This window comes from Manacus vitellinus, unplaced genomic scaffold (assembly GCF_001715985.3).
Source record: "Manacus vitellinus isolate BGI_N305 unplaced genomic scaffold, ASM171598v3 scaffold_19_pilon, whole genome shotgun sequence".
Classification (NCBI taxonomy): domain Eukaryota; kingdom Metazoa; phylum Chordata; class Aves; order Passeriformes; family Pipridae; genus Manacus; species Manacus vitellinus.
In genome coordinates, this window is record NW_021939395.1 from 11115459 (window position 1) to 11134125 (window position 18667).

Genomic DNA, 18667 nt, shown 5'->3' on the forward strand with positions numbered 1-18667 from the left:
TCCTTCAAGGTGCATAAAGCTGCAGTGGAGGACAGGCCTTCCCTGGTGATGGAGAGGAGCCTGGGCAGCACTTGGCAGAAGAGGAGTGTTCCTGCTGGGCATGGGGAGTCTGTTTGTGGAGCCCCTTCATGGACATGAACACCCGAGGGATGCACATCCCTGTCCTTGGTTCTGGAATGACAGCAGTTACCAGCCCTGTTCCCATGGGCATGGGAGTCACAGAATCACAGACTCAGTTACATTGGAAAAGACCTCTGAGATGATCAAGTCCAACCTACGACCAAACCCCACCGTGTCAACTAGACCAGGGCTCCAAGTGGTCTTTTCTTAACCAGGGATGGTGACTCCACCACCTCCCCGGGCAGCCCATTCCAGTGTCTAATCACCCTTTCTGTGAAGAAATTCTTCCTGATTTCCAACCAAAACCTCCCCCAGGTTAAGAGTGCGTCCCCTTGTCCTATCGCTGGTTGCCTGGGAGAAGAGCCCGACCCCCATCTGGCTACACCCTCCCGTCAGGGAGTTGTAGGGTCCCCACTGAGCCTCCTCCTCTCCAGGCTGAACACCCCCAGCTCCTTCGGCTGCTCTTCATCACACTTGTGCTCCAGCCCCTTCACCAGCTCCGTTGCCATTCTCTGGACCCGCTCCAGCACCTCAATGTCCTTCCCGAATTAAGAGGCCCAGAACTGGACACTGCCACCCTCCCATGGTGTCCTGAGAGGACGGGGAACACCTCGACATCGCGGTGTGTGGAGAGGAGGGCCAACTCTGAAGACCCCAGAGAGGGGATGTGGGACGGCGCGGGGGGACACCCGCACCCGCTGGGAAGGCACAGCCCCGCCGAGGGCCCCGTCCGGCGAGGGGCTCCCCCTGTCCCGCTCTTCCCCGGGGGCAGCGGGGCGGCCGCACGGCCACGCCGAGGCGGCGGGCTGCACGCGGCCCATGTTGAGGGCGGGGAGCGCGGAGGGCGCGGAGGCGGCGCCGGGGCCGCTGCGGCGCGGTGCTCCCGCTCCCCTGCCCGCCACCACCGCTCCGAGCGCCTCTGCGCCGCTGCTCCGAGCCGCCCGCAGCCGCCGCCGGCGGGCCGCGCTCCATGGCGACCCCCAGCCCCTGCATCGTGGTGAGTGCGGCGGGACGGGGCGATGCGGGCGATGCCGGGGCCGCTGTGCCCCGCCGGCCGACGAGGGGGATCCCGCCTGCCGCCCGGAATGCGGAGATCTGTGAGGGACCGCGGGGGTGCCGCGTCGTGTGGTGTGTCGTGTCCCGTGCTGTCGTGTCGTGTGTCGTCTGTCGCGTCCCTGAGCGCCGCCGCTCCCCGGAGTCACCTTGAGGCAGCCCCGGCCTCGCTGCCAGCGCCGGCCCGGGCTGCCCGTCCCTGCCCTCGCTGCCCGGGCCGGGCGCGTCCCTTCCCGCGGCGGGCCGCGGGGTCCCCTCGGGGTGGGATCCCGGGGACTCGGAGCCCGGGGGCGGCGGGCACAGCCGGCATTGGCGCCTCTGGAGCGAAGGTGGATGAACTTCCCCCAGGGCTGCACAACTTCCTATTCCTGTTGCTGTTCGCGGCGTGCGGGAGGCTCCGGTCGGGAGGACCCCACGTGTGTGTGAGCCGGGGCTGCTGCCGGAGGAGCAGCATCCGGGGGATGTTCTTTATATTTTTTTGCGTTACCGCCGCATCTGCTAAGGCGCTTACGTGCTCGTTTTTATTAATCTTTTTAAAGCCGGTGCCGGTGCTGATGAAGTGCGTGCGGTGTCTGGTGGCCGGGAGCTGTGCCGGCCGCGAGGTTGCGACTGTAAATCCCTGCAGTCCATAAAAAAACCCTGATAAAACCTGTAGGAAGGGCCCATTCCCTGTCAGATGCAGAAAGGAAGGTTTAGTAGACATGCTCGATACAACGTTGGTTCTGAACCACAGGAAAATACCATGAGTTTTGGGAGGGACCTGCTTTATTTCTTAAAATAGCAGCCTGCTGTGGTCTGCAGGGACCCAGAGCAGGGACTCCATGCCCGAGCCGTATGTGTGTGTGCAGCTCACACAGGGTCAGTTTTGGATGGGAGTTTGAAATACTAATGAAATTCCCCAGGTAAAATACTCATTAGGGGTTACACAACAAAACCCCATGTAAACAGCTGGCTGATCACTGGCCAGGTAAGTGCTTGCACGGGCACTGAAATAAGATTGAGTCCTGCAAAAGTAGCTGTACCAAAATGGATACTTAAAATGCCCGCCCTGGTGAACTGTCAGTGACAAGCTTCTGTTTTGCCCCTGCAATTCTTTTTCTCGTCCTGGTACTCAGCTGCATAACCAGAGAGTGAAGGAATTAAAAAAACACATTGTCATTTTCAAGCTGCAGCAGGGTTAAGGTTCAGGGAAGGCTCTGCCTGATGTGACAATGTGCCTTGAGCCTCAGCAGTGTTTGGTATCATTATATACATTTACTAATCCCTTGTCCTAATTAACATGCACTTCCCAGTGTTGCAGGCTGTTTGTCCATGTGGAACAGGTTGCTGAAGGCTTTAATTTCAGATTCTGAAAGATCTTGAACCTCCCTGTTTTGGAGGTGGTGGTCAGAGAAGACTTGCTTCTCAGCATCATAACTTGCCGTGCTCACGTAGCTGTCTTGTCTTGTCCTGAACACTGGCTCATGTGTTTTGTTGTGATCGGGTGTTTTGGAGATTTGGAAGGTGTCCATGTCAGAACCTCTGCTTGCTTAATTGCAAATGCAGGTTTTGCATTACATTAGGAAAATCAAAGAGGTTAAAAAGCTCCTTGGTAAATTTTTTAATGGAATATAGAGTTTCATTCAGGTGCAGTACCTTCACTTTCCCGCTCTCCGGTGCAGGAGAATGTTGTGGGACTTGGGCTTTGCGTAACAACTCGTGGTATTTCAAGTAACCCTTGTGAGCTGTTAGATTACACTTTGTTTGTGTTCAGTGTGAGTGATGTTTTCAGAGAGGCTGATGAGTGTTGTGGGTTTGATAGTTTTTACTGAATAACGCAGAGTCTCACCACGGACTTTATATAAGGCTCTTTAGAAATCTCACCTTATTTCCTTTTCAGATTGGTGATGATGAGCAAGGCTACGACCTGGATTTGTTCTGCATACCTAAGCATTATGCAGATGATTTGGAAAAAGTCTATATTCCTCATGGGCTCATCATGGACAGGTTTGTTTGACTTCAGACAGTACACTGATTCCATGACGCAGGAATAAACAATTTTCCAGTGATAATTTTGCTGCCTAGTGACTGTCTAAATAGATTACATTTAATTAGAGACTAGAACGTGCAAGTGCTAATTAACTCTCTTTTTTTGGCTTCTGAGAGTTTGTACATTTTCAGTCATGCTATTGTTTGAAAATTGGTCATAATTCTCAAGCAAAATGTTGTGGTAGGTAGCAACCTATGACTTTATTTCCAGTGTTCCTCTGATGTTTTACCTTCTTAAAATGTAATTAGAAGACGTTTGGTTGTACCAGTTGAGTCTGAAAACAATTATAGCCTCCTGAATTTCCATAAGATATTAATAAAAGTAAATTATTAATCTTGTCGTCTTAAACTTCCTCATGTTCATGTGGTAGGTAAATAACATCTTACTTTCTCCTACCTTCTGGGAGAGACATTATCCTCCACAAATATAAATCTATTGCTTCTGTGGTTACTGAAATCTGTAATGTGCTGTGAAGTTTTATCTTGTGTGATCAGAAATTAGTGCATAAGCCTACGAGGCATTTTTGTTTTATTTTGTGTTTGATAGTTGCTAATTCCCTTTAAGAGAATGAACAACAAATTTGGTGAATTTAAGCCATTTATGAGTGGCACTGGGGGGATCTTCCAGGAGATCTTTTGACTAGGAATGCATCTAGATTTTGCATGGTCCTGTTTGACTAGATACAATGAACATCCCTTTAAAAAAATTTTATTTTTAATTATTGTAAAAACTTTGCACTGGAAGTCCATATAGAGCAAAAAATTGGACAAAATACTTGTCATTAAGGAACTGACATAAAGTTTATAATGGTTGGCTTTCTCTGAGAAACCTGCTGTCAGCTGGCACACAATAAATGCAGACCATGCTTTCTAAAATAAATTGCAAGATAAATTTAGAGACAATGATTGCAGAAAAACAGTGCAGTGTTCTCTTGCTCTGCATTGTTGGTATTGTATTCTGCATTCAGGACAAGTTTCTGGCATTCTGACTTGGCAAATAAACTCTTTAGTTTAAAATTTGAAACTTTTCTTGCTCCTCAGTAAGGGGTGCTGCCTTTGGGTTGTGTTATGCTGCTCTTTGCATGGAAGCTGAACCTGTCTTTGGAAAGAGAAACACACCTTTGTGTCTCATATTTGACAACCAAACAGTTTCAAGGGGTTAAAATTTGCTTTGGCTGAGTGTGAAATATGAAAACAAGGTCCTTTGGCAGCACTATTGTTGGATTAACCTTGAACAGCAAAACTTAGTTGACCAGTAGTGTAAAAGTGACTGAAGTGGTAGACAAATATTTTTGAGCGAACATATGCAGCAAACAAGTTCAATGCCCCTGTTTGCTGCTGTTCTCAGTACAAAACACTGCTGCTATGGTAAACAAATGAAATGTTTTGACAGCTCACTCTTCTTTGGTTTTGTTTAGGACGGAGAGACTGGCACGAGAAATTATGAAGGGCATGGGAGGACACCACATTGTGGCACTCTGTGTACTGAAGGGTGGCTATAAATTTTTTGCTGATTTATTAGACTACATCAAAGCCCTGAACAGAAACAGTGACAAATCAATCCCCATGACTGTCGACTTCATTAGGTTGAAGAGTTACTGCGTAAGTATCTGTGCAGTGCTGTGCAATTTTTATCTGTTTGACTAGAAATTAACAGAGGTGATTTAATATTGTTACTTCCAGAATGTGCTAATATTAAACAAATAATCAAGGGAACTAAGAGTCATAGGCTAATTTACTCTTTCTCTACCTTATTATGTAATGCGTTTTCTTTTAGACCTTGGTATCTCCTCAGCCCAGTAAAATCCTTGTAGAGTAGAGAGTCCTTTATTTGTTCATGTCCTTTACTTGTTCACCAATTTCCTTTCAGACCTCTACCCCATCTCTAAAGCTGTGCCTCAAGACTAATACAGAGGATTCTCCTGCAACTATGATTTAATTCTAGGAATTATGTGGACCAGACCTCATCGTTGAACAGGATGATTTGAAAGCTGCAAAAACTGTTATACCCAAGTTCCCTATCCCATCTTTTGTTTGGCTCAACCAAACAATGAGTCAAAGTAGTTGTATTTAGCCTTGAAGAAATACTAGATACATAAACTTAGAATTATGATTAGTGGCCCCTGAGTGTTGTACCACCTTTTCAAGACTAGGCATCTAGGGTTGCCCTGGGTTTACATTTTTTGGGAGAATCTTTTAATTCTGAACACAACTTTATAGAGAAAGTGAACATTCTGCAAAATGAGGTAACTTGCAAGTTTTATAGAAGGAAGCACAAGGTTGTGTTGTGCAGATCAGAGGAAGAAGCAGATATATGTCAGCACTGTATGATTCCTGACTTTCTGACAGCCAAGTCTCATGTTTTTGGGATTTCAGAAATTTATGATGTGTTCCCTAAGACCACCTGTAACGTGGAATTAATGACATTTTTTGGTTTTAGTTTAGAGTGTTTCAATACATTGTTTCACAGTTAGTTCTGTATCAGCAACTTGGCATTGAAGTCAGCACTGTGAGTTACTTGTTGCAGTTGTAGAGGAGTGCAGAAAGCATTAGAAAATGGAGATAACTGACTTGGAAACTTATCCTTTGTTTCATTAAACTGTGGAACCCAGAGATGGAGTTATTGTGATCTATTAATGTGTCACAGCAAAACCCAGAACTGTGTGAGGCTTTGGTCCAGTCTGTGCAGACAAGCAGCCCCAGCTGCCCGAGGCACACACACCACAACCTGTCCAGGGGTTACCTGGAGACCACAGTCATGTTTGCAGAACATGAGGCAGTAATTTAGTTATGTACTTTAACGAGAAGGCAAGGCTGGGCAGAAGGGTTTGTGCCAGCCTTTGGTTGTATCTCACAAGGCACTTTGTGCTTGTGCACGGTATTAAAGTCAGTTAGAGAGCAGCAGTTTGAGCCTCTTTCCTTCCATTCCTCCCAAAAGAGGAGGCTCCTGCCACCAGTCTGCTTAACTATGAAGCCCCCACATGCCCATATATTCTGCCTGTAAAAAACACAGAAAACTCTATTACAGGATAATAGGTTAAAGAATAGGAAATGATGGCTCACACCTTCTTTTTTTTGTAACCCTGGGACAGGCAGTTGTATGTATCTTCTGCTTTCCCCAAGGAACACTTCCAATAGCTTACTTAGTTTGTTTAAACAAACAATGTAAAGACTACACCCTTTCACACTCTCTACTTTCTAACTTGGAAAAAAAATATTGGAGAAATGGTTTGAAACACCTGAAAAAAAGCCTCTGTTAAAAAGCAAGGCTGCCTTTTTACTGGTGTTTCAGGCATGTTTCAGTTTATTTCTTTACTACAACTGCTTTTGTTTACTACCCCCCAGAACTACAGTGCCTTGTTATTAATAGGGGAGTGAGCAACCAAGTAAGTTTTATGGAAATTAAAAGCCTCTTTTTGTAGTAAAAACATGTGGATGAAGAGAGAAGCAGAAAAAGCCAGACGGAAAGTTGTCTAAGTAGAATGTTTTCCTTGAGGTGTTGGCTTCAGGGTTTTTGGTTTTGTCAGCCAATTCTATAAAAGAATGTTTTCTTAGCCTAGATGAGTTAGGAGCTCCTGTTACCTGATGCCTCCACTGCAGTATTTACAAGCACTTCATTTTTGTAGACTCTCTTAGGTGGTTATTAATATCCAATCTTAGGTCCTTTAGAGTGGATAAGAATGTCCTAACATGGACATGTATGTAGCAGCTTGACTGGGTCTTCCATCAGAAATAGTGTTGTAATGCTAAATCTGCTCTGTAGTTTTGACCTGTGCTTTACTAGATGGACAGATTTGTGTTTAGTGATGTGAAAGCCATCACAAGCTGTAATGGACAGTTGGAAGTGGAGCTTTCGACTCTCTTGTCACTGTCTCTGGATATGATTACTAGATCATCCTACCTGCCTCTACAGACAGGATAAGAGATGTTAAAAATACCCTGGTCGTGTAAATAAAGCAGCTGAACTTTTGTAATGGTTCTGTAATTGATGTAATTCAGGTTCTATTCTTGTTTCAAATCGATCGTTTAATATTTACAAGCATATGGGGGTTGTGTTGCAATGGGTTTTTGTGTTGCAATGCAAAGTTCATACTGTTCTGCACCCAAAAATAATTTTCTAAGAATACTGACTTGATCAAGCTGTGATTAAACTTTGCTCGTAACTCCAGTTTTCTGAGTCCTTACAGATGAATTTTAATGATCTGGCAAGCTGTTAAGAAATGGAAAGATAGTGTTTGTGAACAGATCCAGCTCTCAGTATTCCTGACAAACAGTTCATTCTGTTTGTGTTACAGGAAGAATGGCTTTTCACCAGTCTACTGCATTTAAACATGGAAATGAGCAAATGTTGCTTATATAGTCATGAAGGGCAGCCAAAAGACAGTGGATGTGTTGTACTGTCACTTGGAAAAATAGGGATTTTCAGTGGAGTACATGGTAAACTCTGGTTAGACTGGTCACAGCAGTATTCTGAAAGGTCTCTGCCAACCAAGCCTTATAGCAGATGCTGTAAGGAACTTAAAATGCCTTTTTAAAAGGTGATCTTGGAGTCACTTGAGTCAGGAGTTATGATCTTGTAAAGCATTATTGTTTTCCAGCAGTGACAACAGGGAGGCAGTGAAAACAGATCTAAACACTAAAACTCTTATGTGTTAAACCACGAAGCATTAAAGTCTTACCAGTACTGAACTGGGAAATAAGGCTCCTGAAGATAACTAAAACATTGCTTAATTATTAAACAAGGATCTTGCCAGTGGAAATCTGGTTACAACTGGTGTCAGAAATCTTTAACTGTTTTTTCACCCTTTCATTGCTCAGGAACTCAGCACCTGCATAGGCATTTAATATGACCCGTGAGACACTGTCAAGGTTTAAAGTCATTTGAGTGACTTTAATAAACTGCAAAGATTTGTGAAGCACTTCTAGCAGCTGTTTTTATCTTTCCTGTGTAACAGTTCATTTACGTTTTTTTCACAGTTTAGTTTTGCTGAAGCAAAATGCTCTGTTGTAGTGATGGTGTACTTGTGTTGCTGTTCCATTGCTATAAGAAGTAATTTGATCTGTTACCAATATTTGCTGTAAACTAGGCAAGCATAAGCTTTTCTGGCTATTTTTGTAGCTTATAGTTCTCAATAGTAATCTGTGCCTTGTTTGCTGGCTATTCTTCTTATGATTGCTTATTCTTATTCAGAGTAAGCTTTTCTAAGGCATTAAAGTTTAAAATGTAAATTACCAGCTATATGGCAGCATGCAGCTTGGAAAACAAACTGCTTTTTGTCCTCTTTCCATATCTGTAGGGAATGCATAGCAAATCCTAGCTTTTTAGATACGTATGTATATGTAATGGTCACAGATGAGAGATGGTGCCTGCACTGATGCAAATCTCTTGTCAAACAGTCTTTAATCTGAAATACCATCTTTGAAGTTGATCACTTGTAATTTCTTAGTTAATAAAGAGATGCTGTTTTTGAAAGCATTAACATTCACTGGTTATGTGCTTTGCAATTTTGACATTTGCTGCAAGAAAAAAATTAGTTTGACGTTTACTGCAAGGAAATAATTAGTTTTATTCTGGTAATGGTAATGTTCACCCTTCTCTTTCTTAGAATGATCAGTCAACTGGAGATATCAAAGTCATTGGGGGAGATGACCTCTCAACCTTGACCGGAAAGGTATGACTCTTTGTATGTTTAAAAGCAAGTAAACAAACAAACCACTAAAGAACCCACATACCTGCATGATTTTAAGGCTGCTCTTTTAGTATGTGAAGATTATAGGTTTAAAAAATGGAAATGTTTCCTTTAAATATTCACCACTGTGTACTCGGAGAGTGGATAAGCCCCATCAAAGCCATCAGTTTAGTCTGAACTTAAAAAATCCTCTGTTCGCTGTCTTTGGTATCAGCAAAGTCTTAGATTTGTTTTTCTGCAATGCCTGAGAAGAATCTTGTGTAGGCTGTTGTCTACAAACTACCTTTGAAAGAGACTGGTGTTATTTATTTGCCATATTGGTGTTCCAGTGAAGTAGTGGTAGTTCCTGTGACAGGCAGTGACAAGAGAAGGAAATGGGAGAATGTAAATTGGGAATCTGCTTTTCTCCAGTGATTCAATGGAGATCATTGAGCCAGATGTCAGGGGTTAAAGCATCACTGCCTCCTGCTCTGTCAGAACACAGCACTTTCCCCTTCTCTTTACACATGTGATCTTTAAGACATGTATGTCTCAGTTCAGTGTAAAGGATGCAGGTATGACAGAACTGTACGTGTCTGTGTAGTAGGACACTGTTTGCTTCAGAAGAATATGACTTGTGTAGACTCTGTTTTGATCTCTTTTGCATATATCTGGAATTTTCAAAGTCTGAATAATGTAAAGACCACTTTGTACTCAGTGGGAGCTGTTGAAGAGAATCTCAGGTAATTGTTATTAAAGCATCACAAATGTTGACTACAAAGAATTTGCTGCTACAAATTGTGTAAACATATGTATATAAACATACATAAATAGTGGTACAAATATTTAACTGCATTGAAAATTAACAGGTTATAGAGATTAATAAGAAATTGTATGTTGTCTAGATATTAATGGACTCTTCCTTTTCTTTTTTTCTTTTTCTTCCTACCAGAATGTTTTGATTGTAGAAGTAAGTATTATGTTTCACTTTGCAGTTCTAATGTGTCAGTGGTTAAAGAGTTCTATTAGAAGTTGTTTTCTAAGCCAGAAGACCTACAGTTTCTGGCTTCAAGTCTTCCAGCTTCTGATTTCAGGCCTGAATTTTGCAAGTGGTCTCTGACTTTGAACTAAGCCATGTTTTGAATTCTCAAATTGCGTTCAAGTGCTATATTTAACAAGGAAAATAACCATCTAAAGCTGTTTGCATTTGCTTTCAGTTTTCTGGGATTTTGTCAATTCTAAAATGTCTTTTGTTCCCCCCTTTTTTTCTTTTAAAAAGTAGCCTGAACAAACCAATATGAAATTTATTATTGGCCTGGGTTTATCATAGCAAGCTATGAAACCAAACTGCAGAGGTAGAAAGAGGTTCCTGGTATGAGTATCCTAAAATATGCGAAAAACAGATCTCAGCCCAGTGTCTCTGTGTGTCATTTATTTAGCAAGTAGTGACATTGAGAACACTAATTCTTAATGAGCATTTTGTAGTTGCTAAATTCCCATTCCTCTGTCTCGTCATGGTTCCAGGTACAGTATAGCCCAGTTTGATTGCCTAGCAGGTATTGTTGTTTAATTCTTGCTTTCATACCTCTTTCTTGATGAACAGCGTTGCTCATGTTCAGCCAATATCACTTTCCTTGAGTACAATTGACAGTTTCAGGGTAGGGAAGCAGCAGCAGTAGACAGGAGAAGTGGATGTGCAATCTAATAGTGTGTTAAGTCTCCAAATAATGGAAATGGCATGTTTGTAAGGAAAGAAACAGCTATGGCAACTGATTCAGCAGCCAAAGGGAAGGATGTTTCTTCTCGTCAAATGTGGCTTTTATGTATTATTTTCCTAATTTGAGAAGGTTATGTTATTCCACAGGAAGCACATTCAGTTCCAAAACTCCTACCAAAATAGTATGATACAGCAGTCATTGTGTGACCAGTGGTGTCCTTTGAAGTACATTTTGCTTCAGATAGGCAGATATGTTTAATTAGGTATCTGCTCCATTTCAGATGAATGTAAGCCCCAGATTAGGTTAGTTTATCATTTGTTCAGTGAATCATCTATCCAATGACTCATCTTATGCACTGTCAAATATGAACCCTTTTATCAATCACCATTTTAACTGTCAAACAATAAAAATGCACATTTATTGTGGGCTTAATGTCTTGTGCACCAGAGCACAAGGCTTTTCTCTACTGCATCCCTTTAATGTCAAAAAAAATCTGTACAAAATAGAACTTCACCTCCAATAAGCAGCTAATCATACAACACAAAATCAGTAATAAGTTCTGGTTTTCCCTTGGATTTTGGAAGTAGCTACTTCTGTTTATTTACCAACTTTGATTTTTATCTATATGCATGTATGTCTTTAAGTTCTCTTGAGTTTATAACCATGATTAAAAGCATTAAGTGGTAATGGTATTGCTGATGAATGCTCTGTTGAATTTGTTGTTTGATTTTTGTTTTAATTGGGAGTCATAGGGAAATAAGCTGAAATCAGGATATTGCTGCTTCTGTGCTATCTGCCTCCTTCACTTCAAATAGACTTTATTTCAGGCCAGGGTAAGGACTGTGCCCCTAAAGATCCTATGATTGTTTCAGTCCAAATGATAAATCTACTTCTGATGCCTCAGTTATAAGACATATATTATTTTTTTCTGCTTATATGTGCAGTAGATGGGATTAAAATGGTGCGTGATTAAAATTTTAGTGTGTTTTAGACTTTAAAACTGCACCCAGATATTCCCAGTGCAATTTTCCCAGCTATTTCTTGAATCTGTAATGTGCATTACATTCCTCCAATTGCAATAATGGGTTGTTCTGCCTGTTTTCCCTTCTTGCTTTTCTTTCTGTTGGATACATCTGTCTGTAACTGAGCTCCACAGCAAGACTAATCTTACTTGTACCATACTCAAATTAAACTTCGTCTCATGGCTGCAAGGACCACAAGCCATAAAATCTCCAGAAGGAGCCAAGAAGGTCATTGCAGTAACTGCTGGTTCAGCAACTGCTTTCAAAGCCACAGTTATCCACAGCAATTAAGAACTCCTGTTATTAATAACTCTCGTGTGTTATTAATTAATAACTCCTGTGTGTGATCACGTTACTCAGTGTGGTTGCATAAGCACAGCAGGGGTTACGTGTCACCTATATTTGGCTACAGGCATTTTTATGGGCATTTTTACAAACAGTAGTTTGCCATATTTTCATGCTCCTGTGAATGAGCAATTCCTGTGGTAGAAACTTGAAAATGCTACTCTGATGTGTTTAATATTCTGTCTGACATGAGTTTTTTATTTTCAGGATATAATTGATACCGGTAAAACAATGAAAACGTTGCTGTCTCTACTTAAGCAGTACAATCCAAAGATGGTGAAAGTAGCCAGGTAAATTCTTAATGATTATTTGTGCTGTTTTTCACCTTAAGAAGGTCACACAGTGTAAAAAAAAACCCAAACCAACAAACAAAACCAAATGTAGAATACATTTCCATGGAAGAGAAAAACAGGAGGAAACATTCCTGCAGCAGTCATATATGATGCAATCTGTTGAAGTTTAGTACTAAATTAAACTCCAAAACCACTTTTGCTTGTTATGAGAACATGCATTTGTTAGGGTTGCTGGAAACACTGTTCTTCTCAGTCTTATTGCTGGAAGAATTTCAGTACTTCGGAAGGGGATAGCTTGTGCATGCCTGGGACATCTCTTACCTGATCACATTATGGTAAGGTTTGTGGTGTTTTACCACTGAATCCAAGTTTAGAAGTAGCTAGAAGAATTTCAGAATTTTGAGCTTAAGAGAAATACCCTCTGAAGTTGATAGAGGCATTTTCAACACAAATTTAGTTCATAAATGTAGACTTTTACTGGAGAGGACAATAAAAATAATTAGTGGTTGTCACTTACCTGTATATAACATCTCTCCAAAGCTGTTTGTTTCTGCTGGCACTATCTGCAACTTCACTATATTTGTGCAGTGAAGACCTTTTTTTAGTTTGCCTTCTTTATTGTAGAATTAAATTAGTTTGCACACTAATATTAATGTTTGTGCAGAGGGCATAGTGCAGCTGAGCTTTGGAGGTCATTCTGTGAGAGTCAGCCAGCCATATGCTCTTCTGGGCTTTTCTACTTAGTCACACCTTTATTCAGTTAGTTTTCAAAACATTTCATAATTAAATAACTTGCAGCCAACAAGAAATATTGAGGATAACATTATATTATTAACCAATATCAACATTCCTCCTACTTCTTTTTCAATTGCATCTGTTGCGCTGCTGTGCTGTGGTTGTGTATTTTCCAATAAAAGCGTAATGATTGCTGGGGATTGGAGATAAAGCAGGGCTGGGTGTAATATCTAATCACTTGTGTTGCCATAACAATGTCAAAGCAGTTGTTAGATGTGTGAGAACAGCTCTTCTTGCTGATAATCTGGGGGTGACCTGCTGAAGGTGAGGCTGTTGAGGATTTCTCCCTGGCCAGATTATAAATATCTGTCACTGAAAAGTGTCACAACACAACAGTGTAAATCATAAATATAATACAAATGAGCAAAGACCAGTTTCCTGTTGTTTAAACCTGTTGCAGTAATTTGGGTCTACCAAAGACCTGAGGAGGTAAACCTGATCATTCTAGATAGTCTTAGTTCTTAGTTACTTCACTTGCCTCTCTTCTATTTCTTTTCCTCTTTGTTAGTTTTTTTTTGTTTGTTTTTTGGTGGTGGTGGTTGTCGGGTTTTTTTAAATTTTTTTTATTTTCTTTTTCTCAGACAGTTAAGGAGTTGTAGGAGGGAGATGTGAATTAATGCTAATATGATTTGGGGGTTTCTCTGATCAATTCTTACACCAATTCTCGAAAGTTAAGTTTCCCAATTGGAAGTTCCAGCAACCGTCTGAAATCGAGACTGGAACTCTGGCAAATGAAGCCCCACCTTCAGGGGTGACCCAGGAGGGAAGGAGGTCTGTGCTCAATGCACAGAGTTATGCTGATCTCTGCATTTACATTCAGCCATCAACCACCCTTTCTTTTGCTCCCAAAGTCTCTGTACCCCAGACAAGTGTCAGGCCTGTGGGATTGTCTTCTAAGGCAGAAATGCTGAACTGAATAAGGAGGGAATCCAACTATGCTACAGTGCCCCCTGCTCTGTATCTCCCTGCTCTTTATAACCTCTGACTGTTAATTCTGAAAAGTGGAGCAGGTTTGTATCCCCTGATCATCAGAACCCATTACATTTTCTTTATGGGGATAATTAGTGCTTCCAGTGAAAAACAGTTCGGGGCAAGTTGCGCGAGTGCACCTGAAGTTCCTAACACACAGAGAAAACCCCATGAAATCACTTTTCACTATGGAAATGCATCCAGATCAGTATCTCCAAGCCTTTTCCTTGCAGTCCCGCTAGTTGTCCTTTAGGCTGTAAATCATTCATGATTCTAGGAAGCTGTGATTTTGTCATCATGATCATCTGTGCCTGCAAATAAAATAATAGTTTAATATATGTGTGGTTATCCTGCCAGTTATGCACATTTAGGTCTACTTCAGCTTGTCTGTCATCAAAACAGTATAATATATTTGTACCTGGTGCTTTTCCATGTTTCAGTTTTACATTGGTTTTATTTGACAGTTTGTTGGTAAAAAGAACTCCCCGAAGTGTTGGATATCGACCAGACTGTAAGTGACTTTTTGACAACCGTTATTCATTTTTATAAGCATATCAGTGTATTGACAAAGTGCAAGAATATTCCAAATAAGTTTTCACTAATGATTCTTGATAGATTTTGCTTTTATTTAGGGAATTTAAATATTTGGAATGTATTTTGATGGAGTTCATCAGGATTTGTATCATTTTACTATATCGAAAACCAAACTTCAATATTTTTGGTCTAGATTACATGCTTTTCACGTGCAAATTCTCCCAGCTTGCATGTAGTCAAATGCTTTGGTCAGCAGAATCTGTTGGATTTGGTCAGCAGAATCTGCTGGATTCACCTTTTGACACATTTGGGAGTGATTTGGGTGCCTAAACGTAGCCACTTCATGCTGTTGGGATGTCCCCAGGAATGTAGGAAAACCACACGGGGTAGCAGGTCTGATAAAAGTTAAGGCTGGTTATGTCTGGGCATCTGAATTACTCCCTTCTTGTATTTTCCTGTCTGTCCCAAGACCATTAAGGAAGGAATAGTGTCTGCGGCAGACAGTGGTAAGAGAGTGACAGCTCCTCCTGCCTTGGGAAGGGCTGTGTGCTTTAAGCCTGTTCCAGAGGCTAAATTCCTGTTAGTCTGGACCATGGACTTTCACTATAGAGGTGGAGTGAATTTAGCAGCAGAATCACATCCTCTTCCTCCTCCTTTCTGAGGTTGCATATTATTTTAAAACTGAAGTTTTTTCGATCCCTTAAAGCTTCATTGAGGTGTTCCCTTCAGTCAAGGAAGCCCCTCATTCCTGAGATCTCATTATAGGCTTAGCTGGGCTAATGGAGCCTTTGGAGCATCTTGCAGCAGATGACTTGTTTTGCCATCTGTCCATAGAAACAACCTGTCCAGAGCAGGACACATGAGCTCTGAAGGAAGAGACAACAATGGCTGGGCCTCCATTTTATCCCTGTATTGTGAGGCCAAGTAAATGCTAAATGTCACCTTAATTTAGGAAAGACTCAGGAGTCTTTCATTTTGGCATGTGGGGAGAAAGCCATTTGGAAGTTTTATATCGTATATAATTTAATTTTGGTAATTTTATAGTGTGTGTGGGCAGGTTGGACTGAGACTGCCTGATCACTGATGAACTGTCCTGCTAGAGCTGTTCAGACAATCTATGGAAGAGCTGATGTTCTCTTTTTAGGCAGCTTCTCTGGGAGATAAAAATCACAACCAAACCCAAAAAAACCCAAACCAACCCACGTTCCTGAGACCTGCAAATGACCCTTCCTGCAGCCCTGCCTAGGGTGCAGGTCCAGCTCCCAGAGGTGCTGCCTTTTGAACTGTGCTGTGAGGGGGACTTGTGCTGTGCTCACCAGTTCACTCCTGCTGCACTGGCATGTCAAACGTGTAGGAAGTGCCAGGAAGCATTGGCACTTTTTGTATGTATTTACAAAGTTAGAGGAAATTTTAAAGGAATTTTATACTCATAATATTCTGTCTATAGATTTAAGAGTTTCCATTCGTTTCTTACATACTAGTAGCCTGCAGCTGTGTGGGGACAAATAAATACAGCTATTTAATTTCTTTTAGTTTGCTAAATCAACAAAGTAAGTTAAAATTCTAAAATAGGTGGAATATGAATCTGAGGGTACTTGAGTGGAAGAAATGAGTTACAATGCTGACATATCTATAAAATTCCAGATTGTCTCTGTAAAAGGCTCTAGTGAACTCTAGGAAGTTCCTTTCTAACACACTGGTGACTTATGGTCTTTTTCAGTTGTTGGATTTGAAGTGCCAGACAAGTTTGTTGTGGGATACGCCCTAGATTACAATGAATACTTTAGAGATTTGAACGTAAGTAATTTTTCCCGTATGTTTTTGTCCATTTAAAACTAGGGAGGAGGAAGGAAGGGAAATCTCCTCACATCACTCTCCCTCCTCTGTAAATCATGCCTCATGTTCCAGTCTGTTCCATTGGTGACTCAACAATGGGAGCAAGTCCTGGAGCAGCAGGACAGTGTTTGGAGCCCTTATGAAACTGAAATTTATTTTGCTGCATGCACCATGGGGGCTGCACATCTGCCAGCTTGGAAATAATGTAAAGTTCATGTGAAGTTTCTTGTCTTACCAGACGTCTACAACAAATAAGTGCATTTGCTTAGTTATGTAAGAGGTAAAGAAGAGAGATCTGAGAAGAAGTTAAGAAGGGCTCACTTTTTGTTGTAAGTCATTAATTCTTTATCTGGGTCTCGCCAGACCCAGAAGACATTGGGTGGGACAATTAGAGGGAGGAGAAAGAAGGCAATGTTGAGATTTTTGGACCAAAAAAGGGCTTAAGTTTTTCTGCATAAACAGTATCACAAAATCCTTTTGTACGGAAATGTGTACAGCACACTTGTATTGTTTTCGGGAGCTCGCTATCGATGTCAAATGTTGGTCTCTTATGTTACTATTCTAACAGGAGCTTTTTATTTTGTTTTGTTCTAGCATATCTGTGTGATCAGCGAGACAGGGAAGCAGAAGTACAAAGCATGAAAGCAGAGTTCAAGTGCTGTGACAACAGAGCTTTGAAATGTTTTGTTTACTGAGTCCTATCTTTCACAGGCTTCAGCTCTGGCACACCAGCTACACTTGTAGAATGCCCCAACCCCATTGCTATATGCTTACTATAATTTATTGCATGTACAATATAAGAGCTCGTCTTGTTCATTTATATTTTAGAAATGTAAACAACTAGTGCAGTTCTGCACTCCTTATTTTGATTTGCACTATGACTCTACCGACTATCGCTGCCCCTGGTTGGGTTGTGCTGTTTGTGAGCTCCAGAGTCTAACTCTTGCAGTGGTAAATTGCTTAAACCTCATCAACCCAGAACTGAAATAGTTCAAGTACTGTAAATGTAAAACATTTTATGATAGGGAAGTCTATTAGTAATATTTTTAAAATCTGTAATTTAAGTTTTATATTTTAATGCACAGATGTGATTGTGATTAATGGATAGTTGCACCTTTGGGTGTTATAAAGCATGAGGAACAGCCAGTTACAGTATCTGTAATCTCCAAGGAGCTCATTCAAATCTCCGGGAGTTGCCTTATTGCTGTAAAGGAAGTCTGCGTGGAAAAAATGTCTTTTTCCTTTTTTTCTTTTTTTTTAAAAAGATGGAATGACAAAACAGAATGTTTAAAATCTAGTTTTAGTTGAGTTGCCTATTTCTGTTAGATTTTTTTTCTTTAAAAATATCCATCAGTCTGTGGAATTGCCTTTTAAATTTAAACAATTTTAATATATTTGTGGAAAAAAAAAGTATTGTAATGTTTACTTTACAAGATCTACAAAGCAAAATTCTTTAAATAAAGGCTGTCTCTTTAAAATAAGCCCCACACATCTATCCCACTCATTCTGTATATTAAAGTGCTCTTGAAATTTCCTTCTCAGTAATATTGCCCATAAGTGTTTGTGACAGTGGAGGCAGACTCAACATTTGTTACCTTTGTAGAGCTTCTGGTTAACATAATCCTGTCTATGATAGAGATGATAAAGTGCTGAGGGAAGATATTGAAACAGTTGCATATTTTCTAATCAAACTAGATTTCAGAGAATATGGTTTAAGCACTGATCTTTGTTCTGTCTTGGCAAAAATGAAGAGTGGAGGTTCCATGTTCATTAAACATATCCATGTGGAAAAAAAAAACAACAAACCACAACCATTTTGTAAGTAATCATTTTGGTTTGTTTCACCAACACTTCTGTTTGTGTGGAGTTCAGTTCTGGCCTCGGCAGCCCAGCTCACACCTGTATTTGTGCCGTGCTTTTTGGGTCTCGTTCTTCTGCACGTGGATTCTCCCACCATATCCTCGGATTTTACGCTGCTCAGTGCTTACACACAACAGAGTTTTTGAAAGATTCTGTTTTGAAAGATTTTTCTGTGGTTTCGGCGTTTGAGTCTTTCCCAAGTGCTTCACACTGTTGCCCATCCATGGCCTGCTCAGGTACAGCTGCAGTAGTTAATAGCAGACCTAAAATATGAATTCACACACTGTCATCCACATCAAATGACCACATTGTATGAGAGATCTATTTGTAAGTCAGAATTCTCATTACAAGTGTTAGAACGCTGGTCATGATTATACTGTACTTTTGCAATGTTCTGGGTAATGTTCCAAAGAGCTTTTATCTCA

At 41.1% G+C, this 18667-nt stretch overlaps 1 protein-coding gene across 3 annotated transcripts; it reads left to right on the plus strand.

Moving 5' to 3' along the window:
- The first annotated feature begins 1038 nt into the window (after nucleotides 1-1038).
- On the plus strand, nucleotides 1039-18050 carry HPRT1 (hypoxanthine phosphoribosyltransferase 1). Of its 3 annotated transcripts, none has more exons than XM_029959086.1 (9): nucleotides 1039-1117; nucleotides 3053-3159; nucleotides 4620-4803; nucleotides 8808-8873; nucleotides 9823-9840; nucleotides 12163-12245; nucleotides 14477-14523; nucleotides 16267-16343; nucleotides 16977-17690. In XM_029959086.1, exons 1-9 carry the CDS (start codon nucleotides 1091-1093, stop codon nucleotides 17022-17024), a joined length of 657 nt encoding a protein of 218 aa, XP_029814946.1. In that variant the 5' UTR covers nucleotides 1039-1090; the 3' UTR covers nucleotides 17025-17690. The 3 variants fall into 3 exon arrangements, with proteins under 3 accessions (XP_029814946.1, XP_029814944.1, XP_029814945.1); XM_029959084.1 differs by having other exon boundaries at nucleotides 1049-1117; nucleotides 14453-14523; nucleotides 16977-18050; XM_029959085.1 differs by lacking the exon at nucleotides 1039-1117 and adding an exon at nucleotides 2934-2961 and having other exon boundaries at nucleotides 14453-14523; nucleotides 16977-18050.
- Nucleotides 18051-18667: the final 617 nt, after the last annotated feature.